This window comes from Engystomops pustulosus, chromosome 9 (genome assembly GCF_040894005.1).
Source record: "Engystomops pustulosus chromosome 9, aEngPut4.maternal, whole genome shotgun sequence".
Lineage (NCBI taxonomy): Eukaryota > Metazoa > Chordata > Amphibia > Anura > Leptodactylidae > Engystomops > Engystomops pustulosus.
Window position 1 is genome coordinate 3,239,534 of NC_092419.1, and position 23,942 is coordinate 3,263,475.

The window sequence follows — 23,942 nt, forward strand, 5'->3', positions numbered from 1 at the left end:
TTATAGTAGTTATATTCTTGTACATAGGGGGCAGTATTATAGCAGTTATATCCTGTACATAGGGGGCAGTATTATAGTAGTTATATTCCTGTACATAGGGGGCAGTATTATAGTAGTTATATTCTTGTACATAGGGGGCAGTATTATAGCAGTTATATCCTGTACATAGGGGGCAGTATTATATTAGTTATAGTCTTGTACATATGTTGTGGTATTGAAGTAACCTCTAGATCAGTGATGGGCAACCTTTTGAGCTTGGTGTGTCAAAATTCGCCAAAAAACCGAGCATAACTCGGGTGGTGTGTCACCTTGAGAAAAAAAAAACATCATTTTGTGATATTTATAGTTTAAATAACAAATATGTATAATTATTTAACTTCTAGGGTCTAATTGATCCTACCATGGACTGTCATACTACAGTCCAGCAATATATGGGGATTTTCCACATCATCTATTTATTACAATGTGCGCTTTGCACATTGTAATAGATCGGCTACAATCAGACAGGTGTGGAAATGCTTAGTAACCTGCAAACTTTGTCATGAAAGTTCACAGGTTATAGTGAGTCGCAGGCGCCGCTGTCCGCATCTCCTTCATGAGGAGCAAAATAATCGCAATGTCTGGTGATTTGCAAGGCGTTGTGATTATTTCAGGGCTTGTACGGCACGACACACAAGCCCTGATGACTGTCTTCTATCATACAGTCACTGACATTTCTCACTGTATGATGTCTTGTATGTATGATGAGAGTGGTTGTCCTCCCTCATCCCTGCTGTGGAGATGGTCAGTGTAGAGGTGACCTACCACAACAACTCCCCCCAGCACAACTATCAGGAGCTGCAGAGGAGTTTCTGGAGTTGATGGTCGGGTTACTTCTCCTGGTGCTGGGCCCCGGGATGATACCTGTGCTGACCAGAGACACGAGGCACAGCTCACACAGGGGGAGGGGCCAGCCGGTGAAGGAAGAGGAGGAGGAAGTGCTGTGAGCTCAGTGCATGGCAATCTCTCAGCCTCCCTGCTACTTCACCTGGCCGTGTAGGAGCCGAGGATGAAACTTAACTCTCTGGCGGCCGTGTGTCACTGAAAATGGCTGAGCGTGTCATAGGTTAGCCATCACTGCTCTAGTGTATTATACATGTATGAGGAGTGACTTGTGGGGAAACCTCTCCATCCTGTGAGTTTAGGGTCAGGATTCGGGGTCCCCATACTATCGGGCCGGGCTGTTATCACTCACCACGTCTTTGCACAGTTCGGTTCCGGAACGTCTTCATTTCCTCTTTGCATCTTTTCTCCTCGGATCTCACATAGTGAAACATGTCGGGTCTGGAGTTCAGTTCTGTAGTAAATTCTAGAACTACTATCAGCATTTCAGTAATGGATCGGAAAGGCAGAAACATGTTCTCTTTGCTGTCGTAGCCGAGCGCCGGCTGGTGATTAAATGTCATGAAATACTCAAAGGTTCCGTTCCCTTCTACATCGTCTCCATATCCGCAGTATGTGATCTCCTGTACCACGTATCCTGCAGGGCACAGAAACACAGGGGATACAATCATACAAAGTACAGAGATCAGGTAATGTGTTTTTATGGTACTGAGCCCTATAGGTGGCGCTAATGTGCAGAAGATGATAAGAAGATCAAATGTTCTGCAAAATGTTCTCCAAAGTTCATAAGAGACCAGTGCTAATACTAGTGAATGTATCTATGCTATGTATGTGACATCCGCTCTGTACAGCCGTATACCTGTGGCCGGCAGTGACACGGCGCTGTATACCAGCAGCAGCTCAGCTATACACCCCTTCATCTCCGCAGTGCTCCTCGATGTGCCGCTGCTGGATACAATGTAACAACACACAGAGAGGAGGTTCTATAGTCAGCAGCCAGTAGGAAATCAGGAGTCCGATGACATCACTGTTACTAGGTAGAACCTGGTCCAGGGCTGTCAGGTCCTTACTCATCCAGATGTCAGAAGGAAACAAAGCGACAAAATGTGGAAAGTGCAACAAATAAGGAAATACAGAAGCAAATAACCTGGGACTTACCCCAATAACCCAGGACTTACCCCAATAACCCGGGAGTTACCCCAATAACCCAGGATTTACCCTAATAACCCAGGACTTACCCCAATAACCCAGGATTTACCCTAATAACCCAGGATTTACCCCAATAACCCGGGACTTACCCTAATAACCCAGGACTTACCCCAATAACCCGGGACTTACCCCAATAACCCAGGACTTACCCCAATAACCCGGGAATTACCCCAATAACCCGGGAGTTACCCCAATAACCCAGGAATTACCCTAATAACCCAGGACTTACCCCAATAACCCAGGATTTACCACAATAACCCAGGACTTACCCCAATAACCCGGGACTTACCCCAATAACCCAGGACTTACCCCAATAACTCGGGAATTACCCCAATAACCCGGGAGTTACCCCAATAACCCAGGACTTACCCCAATAACCCAGGATTTACCCTAATAACCCAGGATTTACCCCAATTACCCAGGACTTACCCCAATAACCCGGGACTTACCCCAATAACCCAGGACTTACCCCAATAACCCGGGATTTACCCCAATAACCCGGGACTTACCCCAATAACCCAGCACTTGCCCCAATAACCCAGGACTTACCCCAATAACCCAGGATTTACCCTAATAACCCAGGATTTACCCCAAAAACCCAGGACTTACCCCAGTAACCCGGGACTTACCCCAATAACCCATCACTTGCCCCAATAACCCAGGACTTACCCCAATAACCCGGGATTTACCCGAATAACCCAGGATTTACCCTAATAACCCAGGACTTACCCCAATAACCCAGGACTTACCCCAATAACCCGGGATTTACCCTAATAACCCAGGACTTACCCCAATAACCCGGGATTTACCCCAATAACCCAGGATTTACCCCAATAACCCGGGACTTACCCCAATAACCCGGGACTTACCCCAATAACCCATCACTTGCCCCAATAACCCAGAACTTACCCCAATAACCCGGGATTTACCCTAATAACCCAGGATTTACCCTAATAACCCAGGACTTACCCTAATAACCCAGGACTTACCCCAATAACCCGGGATTTACCCCAATAACACAGGACTTACCCCAATAACCCGGGACTTACCCCAATAACACAGGACTTACCCCAATAACCCGGGACTTACCCCAATAACCTATCACTTGCCCCAATAACCCAGGACTTACCCCAATAACCCGGGATTTACCCTAATAACCCAGGATTTACCCTAATAACCCAGGACTTACCCCAATAATCCAGGACTTACCCCAATAACCCGGGAGTTACCCCAATAACCCAGGACTTACCCCAATAACCCAGGATTTACCCTAATAACCCAGGATTTACCCCAATTACCCAGGACTTACCCCAATAACCCGGGACTTACCCCAATAACCCAGGACTTACCCCAATAACCCGGGATTTACCCCAATAACCCGGGACTTACCCCAATAACCCAGCACTTGCCCCAATAACCCAGGACTTACCCCAATAACCCGGGATTTACCCTAATAACCCAGGATTTACCCCAATAACCCAGGACTTACCCCAATAACCCGGGACTTACCCCAATAACCCATCACTTGCCCCAATAACCCAGGACTTACCCCAATAACCCGGAATTTAACCCTAATAACCCAGGATTTACCCTAATAACCCAGGACTTACCCCAATAACCCAGGACTTACCCCAATAACCCGGGATTTACCCTAATAACCCAGGACTTACCCCAATAACCCGGGATTTACCCCAATAACCCAGGACTTACCCCAATAACCCGGGACTTACCCCAATAACCCATCACTTGCCCCAATAACCCAGGACTTACCCCAATAACCCGGGATTTACCCTAATAACCCAGGATTTACCTTAATAACCCAGGACTTACCCCAATAACCCAGGACTTACCCCAATAACCCGGGATTTACCCTAATAACCCAGGACTTACCCTAATAACCCGGGACTTACCCCAATAACCCGGGACTTACCCTAATCACCCAGGACTTACCCTAATAAGCCGGGACTTACCCCAATAACCCGGCACTTACCGTAATAACCCAGGACTTACCCTAATAACCCGGGACTTACCCCAATAACCTGGGACTTACCCTAATAACCCAGGACTTACCCTAATAACCCGGGACTTACCCCAATAATCCGGGACTTACCCTAATAACCCAGGACTTATCCTAATAACCCAGGACTTACCCTAATAACCCGGGACTTACCCCAATAACCCAGGATTTACCCCAAAAACCCAGGACTTACCCCAATAACCCAGGAGTTACCCCAAAAATCCAGGACTTACCCCAATAACCCAGGACTTACCCCAATAACCCAGGACTTACCCCAATAAACCGGGAATTACCCCAGTAACCCAGGAATTACCACAATAACCCAGGATTTACCCCAGTAACCTAGGATTTACCCCAATAACCTGGGACTTACCCCAATAACCCGGGACTTACCCCAATAACCCAGGACTTACCCTAATAACCCGGGACTTACCCCAATAACCCAGGATTTACCCCAAAAACCCAGGACTTAACCCAATAACCCGGGAGTTACCCCAATAACCCAGGACTTACCCCATTAAACCGGGACTTACCCCAATAAACCGGGAATTACCCCAGTAACCCAGGAATTACCACAATAACCCAGGATTTACCCCAGTAACCTAGGATTTACCCCATTAACCCAGGACGTACCCCAATAACCCGGGATTTACCCTAATAACCCGGGACTTACCCCATTAACCCAGGACTTACCCCATTAACCCAGGACTTACCCTAATAACCCAGGAGTTACCCCAATAATCCAGGATTTACCCCAATAATTTGGGATTTACCCCAATAACCCGGGACTTACCCCAATAATCCAGGATTTACCCCAATAACCTGGGACTTACCCCAATAACCCGGGACTTACCCCAATAACCCAGGACTTACCCTAATAACCCGGGACTTACCCCAAAAACCCAGGATTTACCCCAAAAACCCAGGACTTACCCCAATAACCCGGGACTTACCCCAATAACCCAGGACTTACCCCATTAAACCGGGAATTACCCCAATAACCCAGGAATTACCCCAGTAACCCAGGAATTACCACAATAACCCAGGATTTATCCCAATAACCCAGGACTTACCACAATAACCCGGGACTTACCCTAATAACCCGGGACTTACCCCATTAACCCAGGACTTACCCTAATAACCCGGGACTTACCCCAATAACCCAGGAGTTACCCCAATAATCCAGGATTTACCCCAATAACCCGGGACTTACCCCAATAACCCAGGACTTACCCCAGTAACCCGGGACTTACCCCAATAACCCAGGACTTACCCTAATAGCCCAGGAATTATCCCAATAACCCAGGAATTACCCTAATAACCCAGGAATTACCACAATAAACCAGGATTTACCCCAGTAACCCAGGATTTACCCCATTAACCCAGGTCTTACCCCAGTAACCAAGGATTTACCCCAATAACCCGGGACTTACCCCATTAACACAGGACTTACACCAATAACACAGGACTAACCCCAATAATCCAGGATTTACCCCAATAACCCAGGACTTCCCCAATAACACAGGACTTACCCAATAACACAGGACTTACCCCAATAATCCAGGATTGACCCCATTAACCCAGGACTTACCCCAATAACCCAGGACTTACCCCATTAACCCAGGATTTACCCCATTAACCCAGGACTTACCCCAATAACCCAGGATTTACCCCAATAACCCAGGATTTACCCCAATAATCCGGGACTTACCCCAGTAACCAAGGATTTACCCCAATAACCCGGGACTTACCCCATTAACACAGGACTTACACCAATAACACAGGACTAACCCCAATAATCCAGGACTTACCCCAATAACCCAGGACTTACCCCAATAACACAGGACTTACCCAATAACCCAGGACTTCCCCAATAACACAGGACTTACCCAATAACACAGGACTTACCCCAATAATCCAGGATTGACCCCATTAACCCAGGACTTACCCCAATAACCCAGGACTTACCCCATTAACCCAGGATTTACCCCATTAACCCAGGACTTACCCCAATAACCCAGGATTTACCCCAGTAACCCAGGATTTACCCCATTAACCCAGGTCTTACCCCAGTAACCAAGGATTTACCCCAATAACCCGGGACTTACCCCATTAACACAGGACTTACACCAATAACACAGGACTAACCCCAATAATCCAGGACTTACCCCAATAACCCAGGACTTACCCCAATAACACAGGACTTACCCAATAACACAGGACTTACCCCAATAATCCAGGATTGACCCCATTAACCCAGGACTTACCCCAATAACCCAGGACTTACCCCATTAACCCAGGATTTACCCCATTAACCCAGGACTTACCCCAATAACCCAGGATTTACCCCAATAACCCAGGATTTACCCCAATAATCCGGGATTCACCCTAATAACCCAGGATTTACCCTAATAACCCAGGATTTACCCTAATAACCCGGGACTTACCCCAATAACCCAGGATTTATCCCAAAAACCCAGGACTTACCCCAATAACCCAGGACTTACCCCAATAACCCAGGATTTACCCCAAAAACCCAGGACTTACCCCAATAACCCAGGACTTACCCCAGTAACCCGGGATTTACCCCAATAAACCGGGAATTACCCCAGTAACCCAGGAATTACCACAAAAACCCAGGATTTACCCCAGTAACCCAGGATTTACCCCATTAGCCCAGGACTTACCCCAATAACCCGCAACTTACCCTAATAACCCGGGACTTACCCCATTAACCCAGGATTTACCCCAATAACCCAGGAGTTACCCCAATAACCCAGGAGTTCCCCCAATAATCCAGGATTTACCCCAATAACCTGGGACTTACCCCAATAACCCGGGACTTACCCCAATAACCCAGGACTTACCCTAATAACCCGGGACTTACCCCAATAACCCAGGATTTACCCCAAAAACCCAGTACTTACCCCAATAACCCGGGACTTACCCCAATAACCCAGGACTTACCCCATTAAACCGGGAATTACCCCAGTAACCCAGGAATTACCACAATAACCCAGGATTTATCCCAGTAACCCAGGATTTACCCCAATAACCCAGGACTTACCACAATAACCCGGGACTTACCCTAATAACCCAGGACTTACCCCATTAACCCGGGACTTACCCTAATAACCCGGGACTTACCCCAATAACCCAGGAGTTACCCCAATAATCCAGGATTTACCCCAATAACCCGGGACTTACCCCAATAACCCAGGACTTACCCCAGTAACCCAGGACTTACCCCAATAACCCAGGACTTACCCTAATAGCCCAGGAATTATCCCAATAACCCAGGAATTACCACAATAAACCAGGATTTACCCCAGTAACCCAGGATTTACCCCATTAACCCAGGTCTTACCCCAGTAACCAAGGATTTACCCCAATAACCCGGGACTTACCCCATTAACCCAGGACTTACACCAATAACACAGGACTAACCCCAATAATCCAGGGCTTACCCCAATAACCCAGGACTTACCCCAATAACCCAGGACTTACCCCATTAACCCAGGATTTACCCCATTAACCCAGGACTTACCCCAATAACCCAGGACTTACCCCAATAACCCAGGACTTGCCCTAATAACCCGGGACTTACCCCAATAACCCGAGAGTTACCCCAATAACCCGGGACTTACCCCATTAACCCAGGACTTACACCAATAACACAGGACTAACCCCAATAATCCAGGACTTACCCCAATAACCCAGGACTTACCCTAATAACCCAGGACTTACCCCAATAACCCAGGACTTACCCCAATAACCCAGGACTTACCCCAATAACCCAGGACTTTCCCCAATAACCCAGGACTTGCCCCAATAACCCAGGACTTACCCCAATAACCCAGGACTTGCCCTGTGCAGATAGACCAGGATAAGAAAAACAACTATGTAACTGCGGAGTAACTTCTCATCTCAGGACTAAACACAATTAACCCCTTCAGTACTCAGGTTTACTCCAGTGATCATAGTTGTGTTTTTCCCATAATGCACTGTATTTATTTATTACTTTAGATATTTCAGTTGTGAAAATAATACCGTATTTTCCAGACTATAAGGCGCACATAAAAACCTAAGATTTCCTTAGAAATCCAAAGTGCGCCTTATAGTCCGGTGCGCCTTATGTATGGAGGAGGGCAGCGGACCCTACTTACATAGGTCTCCGCTACCGGAGACAGCAGATCTCCAGCGGGAACTGCAGACCACGCGGCACGAACAACAGGCGCCATAGCGCGAACCAACTTTTGCCGCGTGGTCTGCAGTTCCCGCTGGAGATTTGCTGTCTCCGGTAATGGGGAACCAATGTAAGTAGGGTCCGCTGCCCTCCTCCACCTGAACGGACCCCCTTCCCCGGAGACCGCTCACCTCTTGCCGAGTCTGTGGAAAGTCGCTGGTTGCGACCTCTCCGCTCAGTTTTCACACCACGCCCCCGGACCTCCTCCACGCCCCCGGACCCTGCGCCTTATAGTTCGGTGCGCCTTATATATGGAATTATTCCATATATAAGGCCTTTTTTAGTAATGCGCATTATAGTCCGGTGCGCCTTATCACCCAGAAAATACGGTAATTATTTGGGTTTTCCTTGTATCATAGTGATTGATGGAGCTGTATACTATAAGGTACTACTATACAGAACCTGCAGCATGTGAGTACAGTGTGTCAGGATTCTGGGGTAGTGGACCCACTGGACCCACTGTGGACAATGATGTAAGCCGACACCAGGGACCAGAGTCTAAGTGGCACCCGGTTTTCACCAATGACCGCAGCAAATTGGGTTGGACTTGCTGCGTCGTGGTACCACCAGGTCGTTCCACAGGTGCGACTTTATCCGCAGTGGCAGCCAAAGCGAGGTATAGAGACGTTCAGCAGGATAGTAGTCGGGACACAGGCAGGAGGTCAGGACAGGCAGCGCGGGATCAGAGTCGGGACGTAGCAATAGGTCAAGGCAGTGGAGGAGCGTAGTCAGGAACGGAACCGGGGTCTCAACAGGAAATCACAATAACACACAGGGTGTGAGACAAAGCTTTCTCTAAGGCACGAGGCACGGAGATCCGGCAGGGTGTGCAGGGAGAGGCAGGATTATATAGAATTCTGGGAAATGGCCAATTAGCGGTGCGGTGGCCCGCTGGGCCGGGCACTGGAGCGGGGACAGGTAAGAAGCATGGTTGCCGCGCCAGCGCCCACAGAGGGGCACGGGTGAGCCCGCAAGCCGAAATATGGGTCACAGGAGCACCCGTGACACTGTGCAGTGAAGCCGCAGTAGCTCTGTAGCTGATGGCGTCATATATCTCTATAAGGGTACATTCACACGCCGGGCGGGCATACCACTGTGCGCTGGAGAGGAGGAGGAGGTGACCCCTTCATAGAAAATAGCTCCGCACGGGGAACGATAGAGCATGTGTTATTGTTTCCCCGTGTATGGCGCGGATCGGTGCCACACATGTACCGCCGCTGGGCTGCCATTGGCGTCTATGGGGACTCCATATACATCCCCACAGACGGGTGTCTGAATGAGCCCTAATACTGGATATACACTGTGGGGTCTGTGGTCAGACCAGAACACATACAGTCTGGACCCAGAGGAACATTGTGATATCTGATTCTATAAACAATCATTTCTGCATTTTAGATTGGGCCGTGATGCGATTGTGCAGTGGAAATCCCCCGACTTCCCTTTACTCAGGAGAATGTGTATTCATGTCACTTCTTACTATCTGCTTCCTCTGGGTGCGTTTCATCTCTGCTGCAGAACTTCTTCAGAATCAGCTCCGCATCTCATGATCTACTAAAACACTTCTACATTTAATAATTGGCGAAGCTTTGAAGATAAACACCTGATAAAATTCTTGGGATGCAGAACAGCTTTGCCCATTATCATTGTTACCTGTGTTTGCTTTACTCCTCAGATTGGGGCTCATTTACTAAGGGTCGCGCTGCGCACTTTTCTCGGGCCGTGCACGTTCTTCATTACTAAAATGGCTGCACAGGTATAAGAAGTGTCCGTGCTGCTACTGTGTCACACGCGAATCCTTTTGCTGCTTCCATGCCACACAAATTGGGGGAGCGTGCCGTCAGACCGAACGCCGTATTTAACTTTCAAATTATGTCGCATGCCTTATGTTAAAGGTGCACCACAAAAAAAGTGAACTCTGTCGGACCATTGTGGGGAAGTGACAGATTCATGACTTCTGGTGCACGATCTTAGTAAGTCGCCGCATGCAGCATCATACATGGAAATAGCACTTTAAGTAAACGTTCCCATTATCTCAGAGCTGCTGCAGTAGCTGCTTCCTCCGCCTGTGCTGACCAGCCCTGGAGTCCGTCCTATAAACAAACTTTACGGGTTCATGGGAGGGAAGAGGCTGCTTCTCCCTGCTCAGAGAGGAGGTCATGTGACTGTCCTCTCTGTGTATGTAGCAGAGTTGATTGTGGTCAGGATAGTAATGGGAAGTCCAACTTTTCTTAGTGAACTGCATCATTAGGCTCCACTCACTAAGAAGAACCGGCTCTTTTGGCTGCTGAACAGCTCCCTATTAAATATAAAATAGGGAGCCTCAGGCCAGCCAGCCCCCCACTCCACACTACTTTTAACCCAATTTTACAGGGTTAAAGAGGGTGTGGTGCAACGATTATGGGCTGGGTTAAAGGGAACCTACCACCACAAATCTACCTATAAAGGTAGATTGGGTGGTAGGTGGATCATTGGGACGTGAGGATAGCCCTTTTAAGGGCTAATCCTCACGTCCCTGCACTTTTTTGAGAACTTTAATTTGATATTTATTCAAATGTACTTATGTGGCTACCGGGGCGTGGAGTAGCCGCTTATGAGATTACACGAGGCGGCTACTCCACGCCCCGGTAGCCACTTTACTCCTCCTACTCACCCATCTTCGGCGCGCAGCTCCGCGTAGCTGCGCGCCCTCGTCCGGCGAGCCTGCCGTCTGCGCATGCGCAGAAGAGCAGGCCCGCGCCTGTTTCGGAGTTGTGACCGCGCAGGCGCGGGCCTGCTCTTCTGCGCATGCGCAGACGGCAGGCTCGCCGGACGAGGGCGCGCAGCTACGCGGAGCTGCGCGCCGAAGATGGGTGAGTAGGAGGAGTAAAGTGGCTACCGGGGCGTGGAGTAGCCGCCTCGTGTAATCTCATAAGCGGCTACTCCACGCCCCGGTAGCCACATAAGTACATTTGAATAAATATCAAATTAAAGTTCTCAAAAAAGTGCAGGGACGTGAGGATTAGCCCTTAAAAGGGCTATCCTCACGTCCCAATGATCCACCTACCACCCAATCTACCTTTATAGGTAGATTTGTGGTGGTAGGTGCCCTTTAAGTGAGCCACTGTCATTCACGTGAAAAAGAGCTGGTTAGTTTGCGAAGGACCCATCACCAGTTCAGGACTGTGGATACAGATGTCACCTACACAAAAAAGTGAGGTACAAGATCTCCCCTATTACCTATCAGTTCCTCCATCCCAGTCTATGATTCTACAGAACTTTCTCTGTCTCTCTCCTCACCTGATGCTGCAGCCCTTCCCCCACAACACAGCCTATACACTTCATGTACTAATGATTTCTACCACTTATTACATGTTTCCTGCTCCTCCATGTAATGGAAGCTGCCGGGTTGTCACCAAATACATCCTGTATGTGCTCTGTGCAGTGTGAAGTGAATTTATTTGTGGGAAACTAAATAGATTTAATGCTACATTACTTTAAGAGAGAACACAAGGCATCATGGGATCTGTGGGCAAACTAATTGGACTCAGCTTCAGAGCAGATACATGAAGACGTTAGTCTCCGCCCACTTCACCCCTGGTGAGAAAATTTTTTGTCAAACACTTTCATAACAGAAAATGCCAAAACTTTGGAAATATTGTGATAGTAACACAATATGGGCATCATTCTGTTTGTTTTCAAACTGGGAATCACATATGAGAATTTGGTGAAATCATTAGAATTTTACAGTTACACTTGGGTAACTTGTATATTGGTGGAAGATAAATTTGATGTAATATAAAATCTAGTCTATTTTTGCACAAAACAATTAGAATTTTGTTGCACTTTAGGTCCTTGTTATAAAAGTAATAAAAATAAATACAAAAATTCTAGAACCCCTGATAAATGTGTTTGTAGCATTTTTTAACACAAATTGTGACTGATTTCTGTTGTAAGCAGATTGATGCAGATGCCTGATATCTGTTAACACTAAGGCTACATGTGCACAAATGTTTGCTCGTAGGTTTGGACATAGCACCCTGACCAGACACCATAGGCGTCTATGGGGACCGATATTTTTGGCTGCACCAGATCGGTCCCCATTACATTTACAAGGGACCTAAGTCGTGATAAAGCACAATAGCACTGATGGCCAATAGGAACAATGAGGGACATTTATCAGGACTTATATTCAGTTTTTTGGCATACAAGTCCTGAAATAATCACAATTCCTTGTGAATCGCCAGTGACTGTCATGATTTATCCCTTTCCCATGTGGCTTGGAGGGGGGGGGGGGGGCGGTGCTCTCTATAAAGCCTGCAATAAGTCACAACTGAATGTTTGCAGCTTTTCACGCAAAACAACAGGACAAAACTCTGGATGTATCGGGCGTGACAAGGGGGCGTGGCTTGCCTCATACACCAGTGCACAGGCAGCGGGAGAGAATATTCCAGAAACATAGTATGAGGGGGGGGGGGGCATGAGGGGCCGCTGCAGATACACCACATTTATAGACACTACCAGCTCCAGCTTTTAGTTGTTAAGAATAAATATAAGTGGCTTTGAACTATAAGTCTGGGTCCGCGGTTAAGGTCCCGCACGACCGGATTGGTGGCTTTGCAATTCGTCCAGGTCATGTGGTATGTAAATACGTTGTCCAAAGTGTTAAATGGAAAACATTGCCTCCTTTTCCAACCTTGAAAGGCAGAGTCCTTACCACCAAGTCTGACCTACAAGAAGCCTAAAATCATGGAGACATTGGGGCTTATTTACTAAGGCTCCCGCGGCCGCATTTTTGTCGGGTTTCCTGACGTTTTTGGGGATTGCGTCGCTCGCGATCGGATTGTGATCCCTGACACCCCCACTGATCAGCAAGTTAGGCCCTATCCTGTGGATAGAACCTTAGTTTTGTTCGTAAGAAAACCCCTTTAATTGGGAACCTCTCCATAAGGAGAACTCTCACTTCCTGACCCAGGTCGCGTGGGACGCACCCGTTACAAACTTTCATTTCATCTCTAGTTAAGGACAACAAAATATCATTATGTATTATGGATAAAACTATTTGTATATCTTTATATCATCATGAGCGCGGCCTCCGGACTGCCCAGAGGAGTCTTCCAGGATTATAATATATGTAAGTGTATAAATGAAGTCTGTACAATAGTAACTGATTATCAAGAAAAGAGTCCGATCTGTGAACTTTTATTTTTAAAAAAATGCTCAGAAAAGTCCCTGCGCACAATCATCCACATGAGCAGCGATTTACATCATTACACGTCCTAATAACGGGCGGCAGATTTACATCATTACACGTCCTAATAACGAGCAGCAGATTTACATAATAACACGTCCTAATAATAGATTTACACCTTCATCTCCACATAAATTATAAAAATAAGAAATCTCTGCTCTTCTGGATGGCTCCGGCTTCTGATGATATAGGACAAGTAAGGATATGACGTCCATGTGTTGGCACTTGATGTCCACCCGCGGCCGCTCGTGTCATGTCTGGTGATTTACATGGACGTCACATCCTCACAGACCTCACCTTGTAAACGGGAACATCAGCCGAGATGTGGAAATGCAGCACAAGTGACCGATCAACAAGTAAAATTGTTGTACGTGGGCAACGTAACTACCTGGTGCCTCCTCTTCAAACTGTGCCGCCACTGTTAGTACATCCTGGTGGCCGCTCACAAAATGGCCGCCACTGTTAGTACATCCTGGTGGCCGCTCACAAAATGGCCACCACTGTTAGTACATCCTATTGGCCGCTTACAAAATGGCCGCCACTGTTAGTACATCCTATTGGCCGCTTACAAAATGGCCACCACTGTTAGTACATCCTGGTGGCCTGTCACAAAATGGCCGCCACTGTTAGTACATCCTGGTGGCTGCTCACAAAATGGCCGCCACTGTTTACACTGAGAGCGTGAGACTCTCACTCCGGCCCAGTGATATATCCTATGGGGCTGAGGGACACATAAAGATGTGAGCACCATGTGATGTACCTCATGTGTAGGACGAGGCTGAGCAGTCGTAATAGTCCAGTATTATCAAGCTTCTACCAACCTACACATCTCCTAAACTGTGGCAGCCATTTTGTGGTGACAGAACCATGGAATGGAGGTGGCGTCTTACAGACGGAGGCGCCAGGAATATCTGCTGTACGTGATAAGTGACCTCATACATGCAGCATAACGTTCCCATTTCATGGCCAAACCATCCCACGTGTGACCTAAACCTCCGGCATGGGGGTGACACAAGCTTAGAAATTATACAGGACGTGGGCGTTTCCGAGCTGGTCGTATATAAATGTCACGTCCTCCTTCTTATTTTCTGTTCATTAAAATCCCGCAGCTCGTAGAGGAAGCTCCACGGGGTAAATGTATAAGTTAGAGGGACCTAGGATGTGCCTGGACTGGACTTAGGCTTCATTTTGGCACCGTAGAAAATTTTTGGTTGCAACAAAGACCATGTCCAGTTCTAATGGGGACACAACTATTTGTGTTAAGCCAATCAACTTAACCAGGAGGACAATGGACGAGATAAGTCTAGGAGATAACTGTGTAGGACAATGGCCATGTATCATCAGGGGTCTGTGTCACAATGCAGAGGGTAATCATGGATGGGCCAGGAATCATGTCACATGATGAGGTCTGGGGATCATGTCGTATGATGAGGTCTGGGGATCATGTCGTATGATGAGGTCTGGGGATCGTGTTGTATGATGAGGTCTGGGGATCGTGTCACATGATGAGGTCTGGGGATCGTGTCGTATGATGAGGTCTGGGGATCATGTCGTATGATGAGGTCTGGAGATCGTGTCACATGATGAGGTCTGGGGATCGTGTCGTATGATGAGGTCTGGGGATCATGTCACATGATGAGGTCTGGGGATCATGTCGTATGATGAGGTCTGGAGATCATGTCGTATGATGAGGTCTGGGGATCATGTCGTATGATGAGGTCTGGGGATCATGTCGTATGATGAGGTCTGGGGATCATGTTGTATGATGAGGTCTGGAGATCATGTCGTATGATGAGGTCTGGAGATCATGTCGTATGATAAGGTCTGGAGATCATGTCGTATGATGAGGTCTGGGGATCGTGTCGTATGATGAGGTCTGGAGTTCGTGTCGTATGATGAGGTCTGGGGATCGTGTCGTATGATGAGGTCTGGGGATCGTGTCGTATGATGAGGTCTGGGGATCATGTCGTATGATGAGGTCTGGGGATCATGTCGTATGATGAGGTCTGGGGATCGTGTCGTATGATCAGGTCTGGAGATCGTGTCGTATGATCAGGTCTGGGGATCGTGTCGTATGATGAGGTCTGGAGATCATGTCGTATGATGAGGTCTGGGGATCGTGTCGTATGATCAGGTCTGGAGATCGTGTCGTATGATCAGGTCTGGGGATCATGTCGTATGATGAGGTCTGGAGATCATGTCGTATGATGAGGTCTGGGGATCATGTCGTATGATGAGGTCTGGAGATCGTGTCGTATGATGAGGTCTGGGGATCATGTCGTATGATGAGGTCTGGGGATCATGTCGTATGATGAGGTCTGGAGATCATGTCGTATGATGAGGTCTGGGGATCGTGTCGTATGATGAGGTCTGGGGATCGTGTCGTATGATGAGGTCTGGGGATCGTGTCGTATGATGAGGTCTGGGGATCGTGTCGTATGATGAGGTCTGGGGATCGTGTCGTATGATGAGGTCTGGGGATCGTGTCGTATGATGAGGTCTGGAGATCGTGTCGTATGATCAGGTCTGGGGATCGTGTCGTATGATGAGGTCTGGAGATCATGTCGTATGATGAGGTCTGGGGATCGTGTCGTATGATCAGGTCTGGAGATCGTGTCGTATGATCAGGTCTGGGGATCATGTCGTATGATGAGGTCTGGAGATCATGTCGTATGATGAGGTCTGGGGATCGTGTCGTATGATGAGGTCTGGAGATCGTGTCGTATGATGAGGTCTGGGGATCATGTCGTATGATGAGGTCTGGGGATCATGTCGTATGATGAGGTCTGGGGATCGTGTCGTATGATGAGGTCTGGGGATCGTGTCGTATGATGAGGTCTGGGGATCATGTTGTATGATGAGGTCTGGGGATCATGTCGTATGATGAGGTCTGGGGATCGTGTCCTATGATGAGGTCTGGGGATCGTGTCGTATGATGAGGTCTGGGGATCATGTCGTATGATGAGGTCTGGGGATCATGTCGTATGATGAGGTCTGGGGATCGTGTCGTATGATGAGGTCTGGGGATCATGTCGTATGATGAGGTCTGGGGATCATGTCGTATGATGAGGTCTGGGGATCGTGTCGTATGATGAGGTCTGGGGATCATGTCGTATGATGAGGTCTGGGGATCGTGTCGTATGATGAGGTCTGGAGATCGTGTCGTATGATGAGGTCTGGGGATCGTGTCGTATGATGAGGTCTGGGGATCGTGTCGTATGATGAGGTCTGGAGATCGTGTCGTATGATGAGGTCTGGGGATCGTGTCGTATATGATGAGGTCTGGGGATCGTGTCGTATGATGAGGTCTGGGGATCATGTCGTATGATCAGGTCTGGGGATCGTGTCGTATGATGAGGTCTGGAGATCATGTCGTATGATGAGGTCTGGGGATCATGTCGTATGATGAGGTCTGGGGATCGTGTCGTATGATGAGGTCTGGGGATCGTGTCGTATGATGAGGTCTGGGGATCGTGTCGTATGATGAGGTCTGGAGATCGTGTCGTATGATGAGGTCTGGAGATCATGTCGTATGATGAGGTCTGGGGATCGTGTCGTATGATGAGGTCTGGGGATCGTGTCGTATGATGAGGTCTGGGGATCGTGTTGTATGATGAGGTCTGGGGATCGTGTTGTATGATGAGGTCTGGGGATCATGTCGTATGATGAGGTCTGGAGATCATGTCGTATGATGAGGTCTGGGGATCGTGTCGTATGATGAGGTCTGGGGATCGTGTCGTATGATGAGGTCTGGGGATCGTGTCGTATGATGAGGTCTGGGGATCGTGTCGTATGATGAGGTCTGGGGATCATGTCGTATGATGAGGTCTGGATTTGGTCCACAGAAAAGTCTTCAGTCTGTAGAGAAAACAGAAAAACATGTGAATAAACAATGTATATGGTGGATCAGCGGTCCTAGATGTATATGAGACCTGAGGGGGTTACGAGGGTCGTCCTGTAACATATAACAATGTCTTATACTCAGGCCACATAATAACAGCAATAAGATACAGATACGGATGGCTCATCCTGTGGAGATCAGTGAGCAGCAGACAAGCCTTTCAGGGCGTGGGGGTGGGGTCAGGGGGGGGGCCGGAGGGGGGTCGGGGGGTGCCGGGAGGGGGGGGGGGTTATATATATATATATGTGTATGTGTGAATATATCAGCTCCCATTACTGGCAGCACAACAGGTGATAAAACTGATGTAAAAATGCGGATTAGTTGCCGGTTATTATAGGGAATGAATTATAACGTTTCCCAGGACCATTGCCTCCTCTTTATATTATGACCTAAGGATTTATTGTGACTTCTGTAATTTGTGTTGCATCAATTATTATCCCTGACGCCCAGTAGGAGGTCGACCTGATACAGATTTAGCTATGAAGCCCAAACCTTAAAGCTTCGCCTCTAAATATAATCAGGTGCAGAGGGAGGCGGATAAAGCAGGACGTCAGGGCCTGACTACACTGAGGATTTGTTTGCAGTCTGTTGCCATGGATACACAGCTCAGTGTAGCAAACACTAAATGTTCTCCCAAAACATTGGAATATATTTTGGTAAATCAATCATTTCTTTACTTCCTGGTATTTTCCTATGTACCGTATTTTCTGATGGAAAACCCTTTAATAGTTCTGCAGTTACAACACAGATGAAGAAACACGTAGAGGTTGTGGTCTCCACTAAGTGGCACCGGACGCCCTCACCCTGATTTCATCACTTCTTAGCCAAATAGAAGAACAGGAAGCCCAGAAGGAGGAAGATGATTCCGAGAGTGAAGCCGAGGCCGCACAGGGAGTTCTCCAGGAGTCCGGAGGGGACGGGATACTGAGGAACTGAAAGTCAGGAGAGACTGATAAATACTCCACAAACATCTCACATACAGGATCTGTAAGTACATACAAGCAGCTTCACGCGGAGAACCAGATATAATCACATCAAACTCTGAGGAATACGGGTCTATGGGAAGAGCCCGACACTGGATCCGGGACACGGAGATCTCTCTGGAGGATAAGGGGCAGTGGAGGCGTCTGGCGGCCCCTGCTCTCTCCCCGTTGTCTCATCCTTCCTCGTATAGTTAGAGGGGCTTTCCATGATAAAGTCCGGCCAATCTGTGGGAGCTCAGTACAGAACCCCCAGAAGTCTGATATTGATGACCGGTCATAGATTTAGATGATTTCTAGGAAAACCCTGGACAAAGTTACAACAAATCGTTGTCTGTGGTAATTTCAGGGCGGATGATTTTCAATGTTTCCTGGTTACAGATCTTCTTGGATCTTCGTGGACAAAGCTCTCGCCTAATGTTACTGCAGCAGAACCAGTTCTCCCTCGACCATGACCCTGTAACTATCGCTGTGGACAAGGTGCAGCCATGAATACCTTTCCCTGCGTCACTGCAGCTCATACACCGCAGAGAAGGACGCGCAGCATCACACGGGTGAACACTCAGTGTATACACAGTATAAGCTTCCACAACACTTTCCAGAAAACTGTCAAACATTGTAAAGCACAGCGCTGGGGTATCTCCGGCACCCACTTAGTGACTGGGAGTGGCACAGAGGGCTGAGCGCTGTGCTCTGATAGGTCCCAGCAATCAGATATTATTCTCTGTACAGGGATACTTGGGAATTGAAGGAAGCAGCCTATGGGTCTGCACGCAGGTTACCACCTATTCCCAGGCTGCACCTGGACTTTACCACTTCAGACAATGGCAAGTCTTACTACATCTATCCATCAGTAATGCTAATAATTGTGTCTTATCAAGCAAATGAGTTTATCATCACATAAAGAGTCGACGCAGAATCTTTAACATCACCAGACGCTTAGAGATCCGTCACCCATGTCACTCCCTGGCTGCACCTTATCCCTGCACCAGAATAACCCGCTCAGGTAGGTACTTACCCCAGAAGGCTATGATCGTGTTGTTATCTCCTCCCACTTGTACTTCACAGGAGAAGACGTCGTTGTGGTAGGGGGTGACGTTGAGGTAGGAGAAGGCCTGGAAGAAGAGGTCACCCGTAGCGAGGTACTGGTGCCAGTCTGATGATCGTGTCAGAATCTTTGAGCTCTTCCTCCAGGTGATGGTGAGAGCCGGGGGGAAGACGTCATTAATGGCACAGACCAACGTGTTCTCCACGCCCAACCGCAGAGGACGTGCGGTGAAAACGGACACATGTGTACCACCTAGGAGACACACAAGACCCTGGTTATATAGGAAGTGACCATACAGCACCCATGGGATGCACAATCTGGCTGTGGCAGGACCAGGACCCCCCAATAGCAAGAGAAAGCACAAGGACATGTATCACTTGTCATTGACCTCTAATCAGCACCCGATGGAGCTGCTGGGTGCTGCAGACCTTGATCCACCCGGACAGTCAGGGTTGGCTGAAGCACTGGTAGCCCCAGGCTCTAACACATGGGTCCAAGAGTAGCCCCAGGCTCTAACACATGGGTCCAAGAATAGCCCCAGGCTCTAACACATGGGTCCAAGAGTAGCCCCAGGCTCTAACACATGGGTCCAAGAGGAGCCCCAGGCTCTAACACATGGGTCCAAGAGGAGCCCCAGGCTCTAACACATAAGTCCAAGAGTAGCCCCAGGCTCTAACACATGGGTCCAAGAGTAGCCCCAGGCTCTAACACATGGGTCCAAGAGTAGCCCCAGGCTCTAACACATGGGTCCAAGAGTAGCCCCAGGCTCTAACACATGGGTCCAAGAGGAGCCCCAGGCTCTAACACATGGGTCCAAGAGGAGCCCCAGGCTCTAACACATGGGTCCAAGAGGAGCCCCAGGCTCTAACACATGGGTCCAAGAGGAGCCCCAGGCTCTAACACATGGGTCCAAGAGGTCCAGTAGAAGACTACCCAATACTAAGGTCTATTACCCAGGAGCTCATGTAAGGAGGACCCCCAGAATCCTTTGATTTGCTGGGCCCAAGGACCCCTAGATTACTGATAAGAAAGTCCTGAGCTCCCACCTCGGGCTTCTGGGGTGATATCCTTCAGGGCTTCGGTCAAGTTGTGTCTGAATCGCTGACACAGTGACATGTGGGAGGATACGGTCGCTGGGTCGGGGAAGGCCACGTCCCGCCACGGGCTGAACTCCTGGATCCGTGGAATGACCGAATTATCAGTGAAGTTATAACTGAACATCTGATCGTCAGAAAACATCTTGAGGAGCCCGGATGACGGCTCGCGGGGCTGACAGAACATCACCTGGCTGAGGGAATACTCATCATCTGCAAGATACAATGTAACCAGGAGCGGAGAACAATGGATTCTTTATTACACACAATATATATGTATCTATTGTATCTATTGTATTTATGGTGAAATCTCCAAGAAGCAAATTTTCCAAAAAATTGCTGATGGCATTTAACAATTTTTTCCCCCCATGTCTTGACCAGTAAACTGAATGGATATTGGACTCTATATGGCTCTTATCACAGTCACCAATAAATACTAAATAAGGTTTCTATCAAAGAGATAAAATGAATGGGATCACAGCCTCCCTGACTGTATAACCATGGTACAGAGAATACATAGATAATATAGAGAATCACACTGCATCCAGCCAGGAGAAATGGCTCTGTAGCTGACTGCTCTGCTACTCCTGCTCTATATCATGCTGCATGCAGATAGGACACTATGTACAATCTGCTCAGCTCCTCCTGCTCTATAACATGCTGCCTGCAGATAGGACACTATGTACAATCTGCTCAACCCCTCCTGCTCTATAACATGCTGCCTGCAGATAGAACTCTATGTACAATTTGCTCAGCTCCTCCTGCTCTATAACATGCTGCCTGCAGATAGGACACTATGTACAATCTGCTCAACCCCTCCTGCTCTATAACATGCTGCCTGCAGATAGAACTTTATGTACAATTTGCTCAGCTCCTCCTGCTCTATAACATGCTGCCTGCAGATAGGACACTATGCACAATCTGCTCAGCTCCTTCTGCTCTATAACATGCTGCCTGCAGATAGGACACTATGTACAATCTGCTCAACTCCTCCTGCTCTATGACATGCTGCCTGCAGATAGGACACTATGTACAATCTGCTCAGCTCCTCCTGCTCTATAACATGCTACATGCAGATAAGACACTATGTACAATCCGCTCAGCTCTCCCTGCTCTATAACATGCTGCCTGCAGATAGAACTCTATGTACAATTTGCTCAGCTCCTCCTGCTCTATAACATGCTGCCTGCAGATAGGACACTGTGTACAATGATCTCAGCGCCTCCTGCTCTATAACATGCTGCATGTAGATAGGACACTATTTACAACCTGCTCTGCTCCTCCTGCTCTATAACATGCTGCCTGCAGATAGGACACTATGTACAATCTGCTCAGCCCCTCCTGCTCTATAACATGCTGCCTGCAGATAGGACACTATCTATAATCTGCTCAGCTCCTCCTGCTCTATAACATGCTGCCTGCAGATTGGACACTATGTACATACCGCTCAGCTCCTCCTGCTTTATAACATGCTACCTGCAGATAGGACACTATGTACAATCTGCTCAGCCCCTCCTGCTCTATAACATGCTGCCTGCAGATAGGACACTGTGTACAATCCGTTCAGCTCCTCCTGCTCTATAACATGCTGCCTGCAGATAGGACACTGTGTACAATCTGTTCAGCTCCTCCTGCTTTATAACATGCTGCCTGCAGATAGGACACTATGTACAATCTGCTCAGCTCCTCCTCCTCTATAACATGCTGCCTGCAGATAGGACACTATCTATAATCTGCTCAGCTCCTCCTGCTCTATAACATGCTGCCTGCAGATAGGACACTATCTATAATCTGCTCAGCAAATCCTGCTCTATAACATGCTGCCTGCAGATAGGACACTATGTACAATCTGCTCAGCTCCTCCTGCTCTATAACATGCTGCTTGCAGATAGGACACTATGTACAATCTGCTCAGCTCCTCCTGCTCTATAACATGCTGCCTGCAGATAGGACACTATGTACAATGTGCTCAGCTCCTCCTGCTCTATAACATGCTGCCTGCAGATAGGACACTATGTACAATCTGCTCAGCTCCTCCTGCTCTATAACATGCTGCCTGCAGATAGGACACTATGTACAATGTGCTCAGCTCCTCCTGCTCTATAACATGCTGCCTGCAGATAGGACACTATGTACAATCTGCTCAGCTCCTCCTGCTCTATAACATGCTGCCTGCAGATAGGACACTATGTACAATCTGCTCATCTCCTTCTGCTCTATAACATGCTGCCTGCAGATAGGACACTATGTACAATCTGCTCAGCTCCTGCTCTATAACATGCTGCCTGCAGATAGGACACTATGTACAATCTGCTCATCTCCTTCTGCTCTATAACATGCTGCCTGCAGATAGGACACTATGTACAATCTGCTCAGCTCCTCCTGCTCTATAACATGCTGCCTGCAGATAGGACACTATGTACAGATTTCACTTTAAATTCAGAAATAAATTGATAAAAAAACTATTTCTAGCAATCCACTAGTAAGTTTGGAAAACTCTGACCCATATTATTATTATTATATTGCAATAAGAAAATATTATCACTTACCACAGTGAGCCAGTAAGGCCAGCAGGGGGAGCAATAGCACCACAGTATGTGGATTCTCCATGGATGGGGGTATAAGGTCTCTGGGGTATGTAGTGGGGCAGTCAGTGACTTCTAGCACCAGTGCAGCATGTAAGGACCTGCAGAGTATCTACCTCTATGTCCTACATCCAGAGCAGGGGTCCCTGAGCGCTCCTCAGCATCATGTGCTGCTGCACGCAGCGTCCGGTTATCACCTGCAGGGAGTCTGCTGGATGTTACATTGTGGCTCACAGGACTCTCCGCACTCTGACGCCTATCATACATAATACTGACATCCACCCAATAGCAGAGCTCGGCTGCGCCTCGTCACCTGTTGCTGGGCAGACTCTCCCTGAGACTCGTCTGTTCGCTATTAGTCTTCAGGGTTTGCTGTTTTTTTTAATTGTCTTTTATGTTTTTATTTTATTTGTAGACAGAATTCTCCCTTAGAGATGTCAGGACGATAAAGAAGAAGGATAAGAAGTTGTAGAATCTACCTGCCCCCTCTGGTCCGGTATTAAATGTCCTTATTTTTCTGTGTAATCTTACCTGTTATTCTGTAACCAATCTCCTCCAAATATATGTGACAATGAGCAGAGAAGAGTCATATTAAGCCTGAGATAAGTCAATCTTAGAGGCTGGATTGGAAGCATCACTTCATACACCCTTATCTTCAGTTCTATAGCACCTGGAAACATGCTGCTGGTGTCATTTTACAGATTAGAATATCATCTTTAAGATCATTCTGTAAAATACAGAGAGATACCGACA

General features: G+C 47.8%; 2 protein-coding genes across 3 annotated transcripts in view; both read right to left on the minus strand.

Moving 5' to 3' along the window:
* Positions 1-1,843, minus strand: part of LOC140078012 (HLA class II histocompatibility antigen, DM beta chain-like) — a 28,845-nt gene extending 27,002 nt beyond the window's left edge. For both annotated transcript variants that reach the window (XM_072125769.1, XM_072125768.1), the window contains exons 1-2: positions 1,742-1,843; positions 1,235-1,519 (exon numbers count right to left, since the gene is read on the minus strand). In XM_072125769.1, the coding sequence (XP_071981870.1) occupies positions 1,235-1,519; positions 1,742-1,802 (346 nt within the window). In that variant the 5' untranslated portion in view covers positions 1,803-1,843. The remainder of the gene's footprint in view (positions 1-1,234; positions 1,520-1,741) is intronic.
* Positions 1,844-16,987: 15,144 nt separating this feature from the next.
* Positions 16,988-23,422, minus strand: LOC140076533 (class II histocompatibility antigen, M alpha chain). The gene is made up of 5 exons (XM_072123096.1): positions 23,154-23,422; positions 20,557-20,817; positions 19,481-19,762; positions 18,286-18,414; positions 16,988-17,439 (listed from the first exon to the last, which is right to left on the minus strand). The coding sequence occupies exons 1-4, from the start codon at positions 23,212-23,214 to the stop codon at positions 18,296-18,298; spliced, it is 723 nt and encodes a 240-aa protein (XP_071979197.1). The 5' UTR covers positions 23,215-23,422; the 3' UTR covers positions 16,988-17,439; positions 18,286-18,295.
* Positions 23,423-23,942: the final 520 nt, after the last annotated feature.

Bases quoted from the DNA above. Each gene is read 5' to 3' on its own strand.
- LOC140076533 (XM_072123096.1), bottom strand. From the start codon at position 23,214: ATGGAGAATCCACATACTGTGGTGCTATTGCTCCCCCTGCTGGCCTTA. The intron at 20,818-23,153 runs GTAAGTGATAAT...TGTATCTTGCAG, and splicing joins GGCCTTACTGGCTCACTGTG to ATGATGAGTATTCCCTCAGC. The intron at 18,415-19,480 runs GTAAGTACCTAC...CCTGACTTTCAG, and splicing joins CACGATCATAGCCTTCTGGG to TTCCTCAGTATCCCGTCCCC.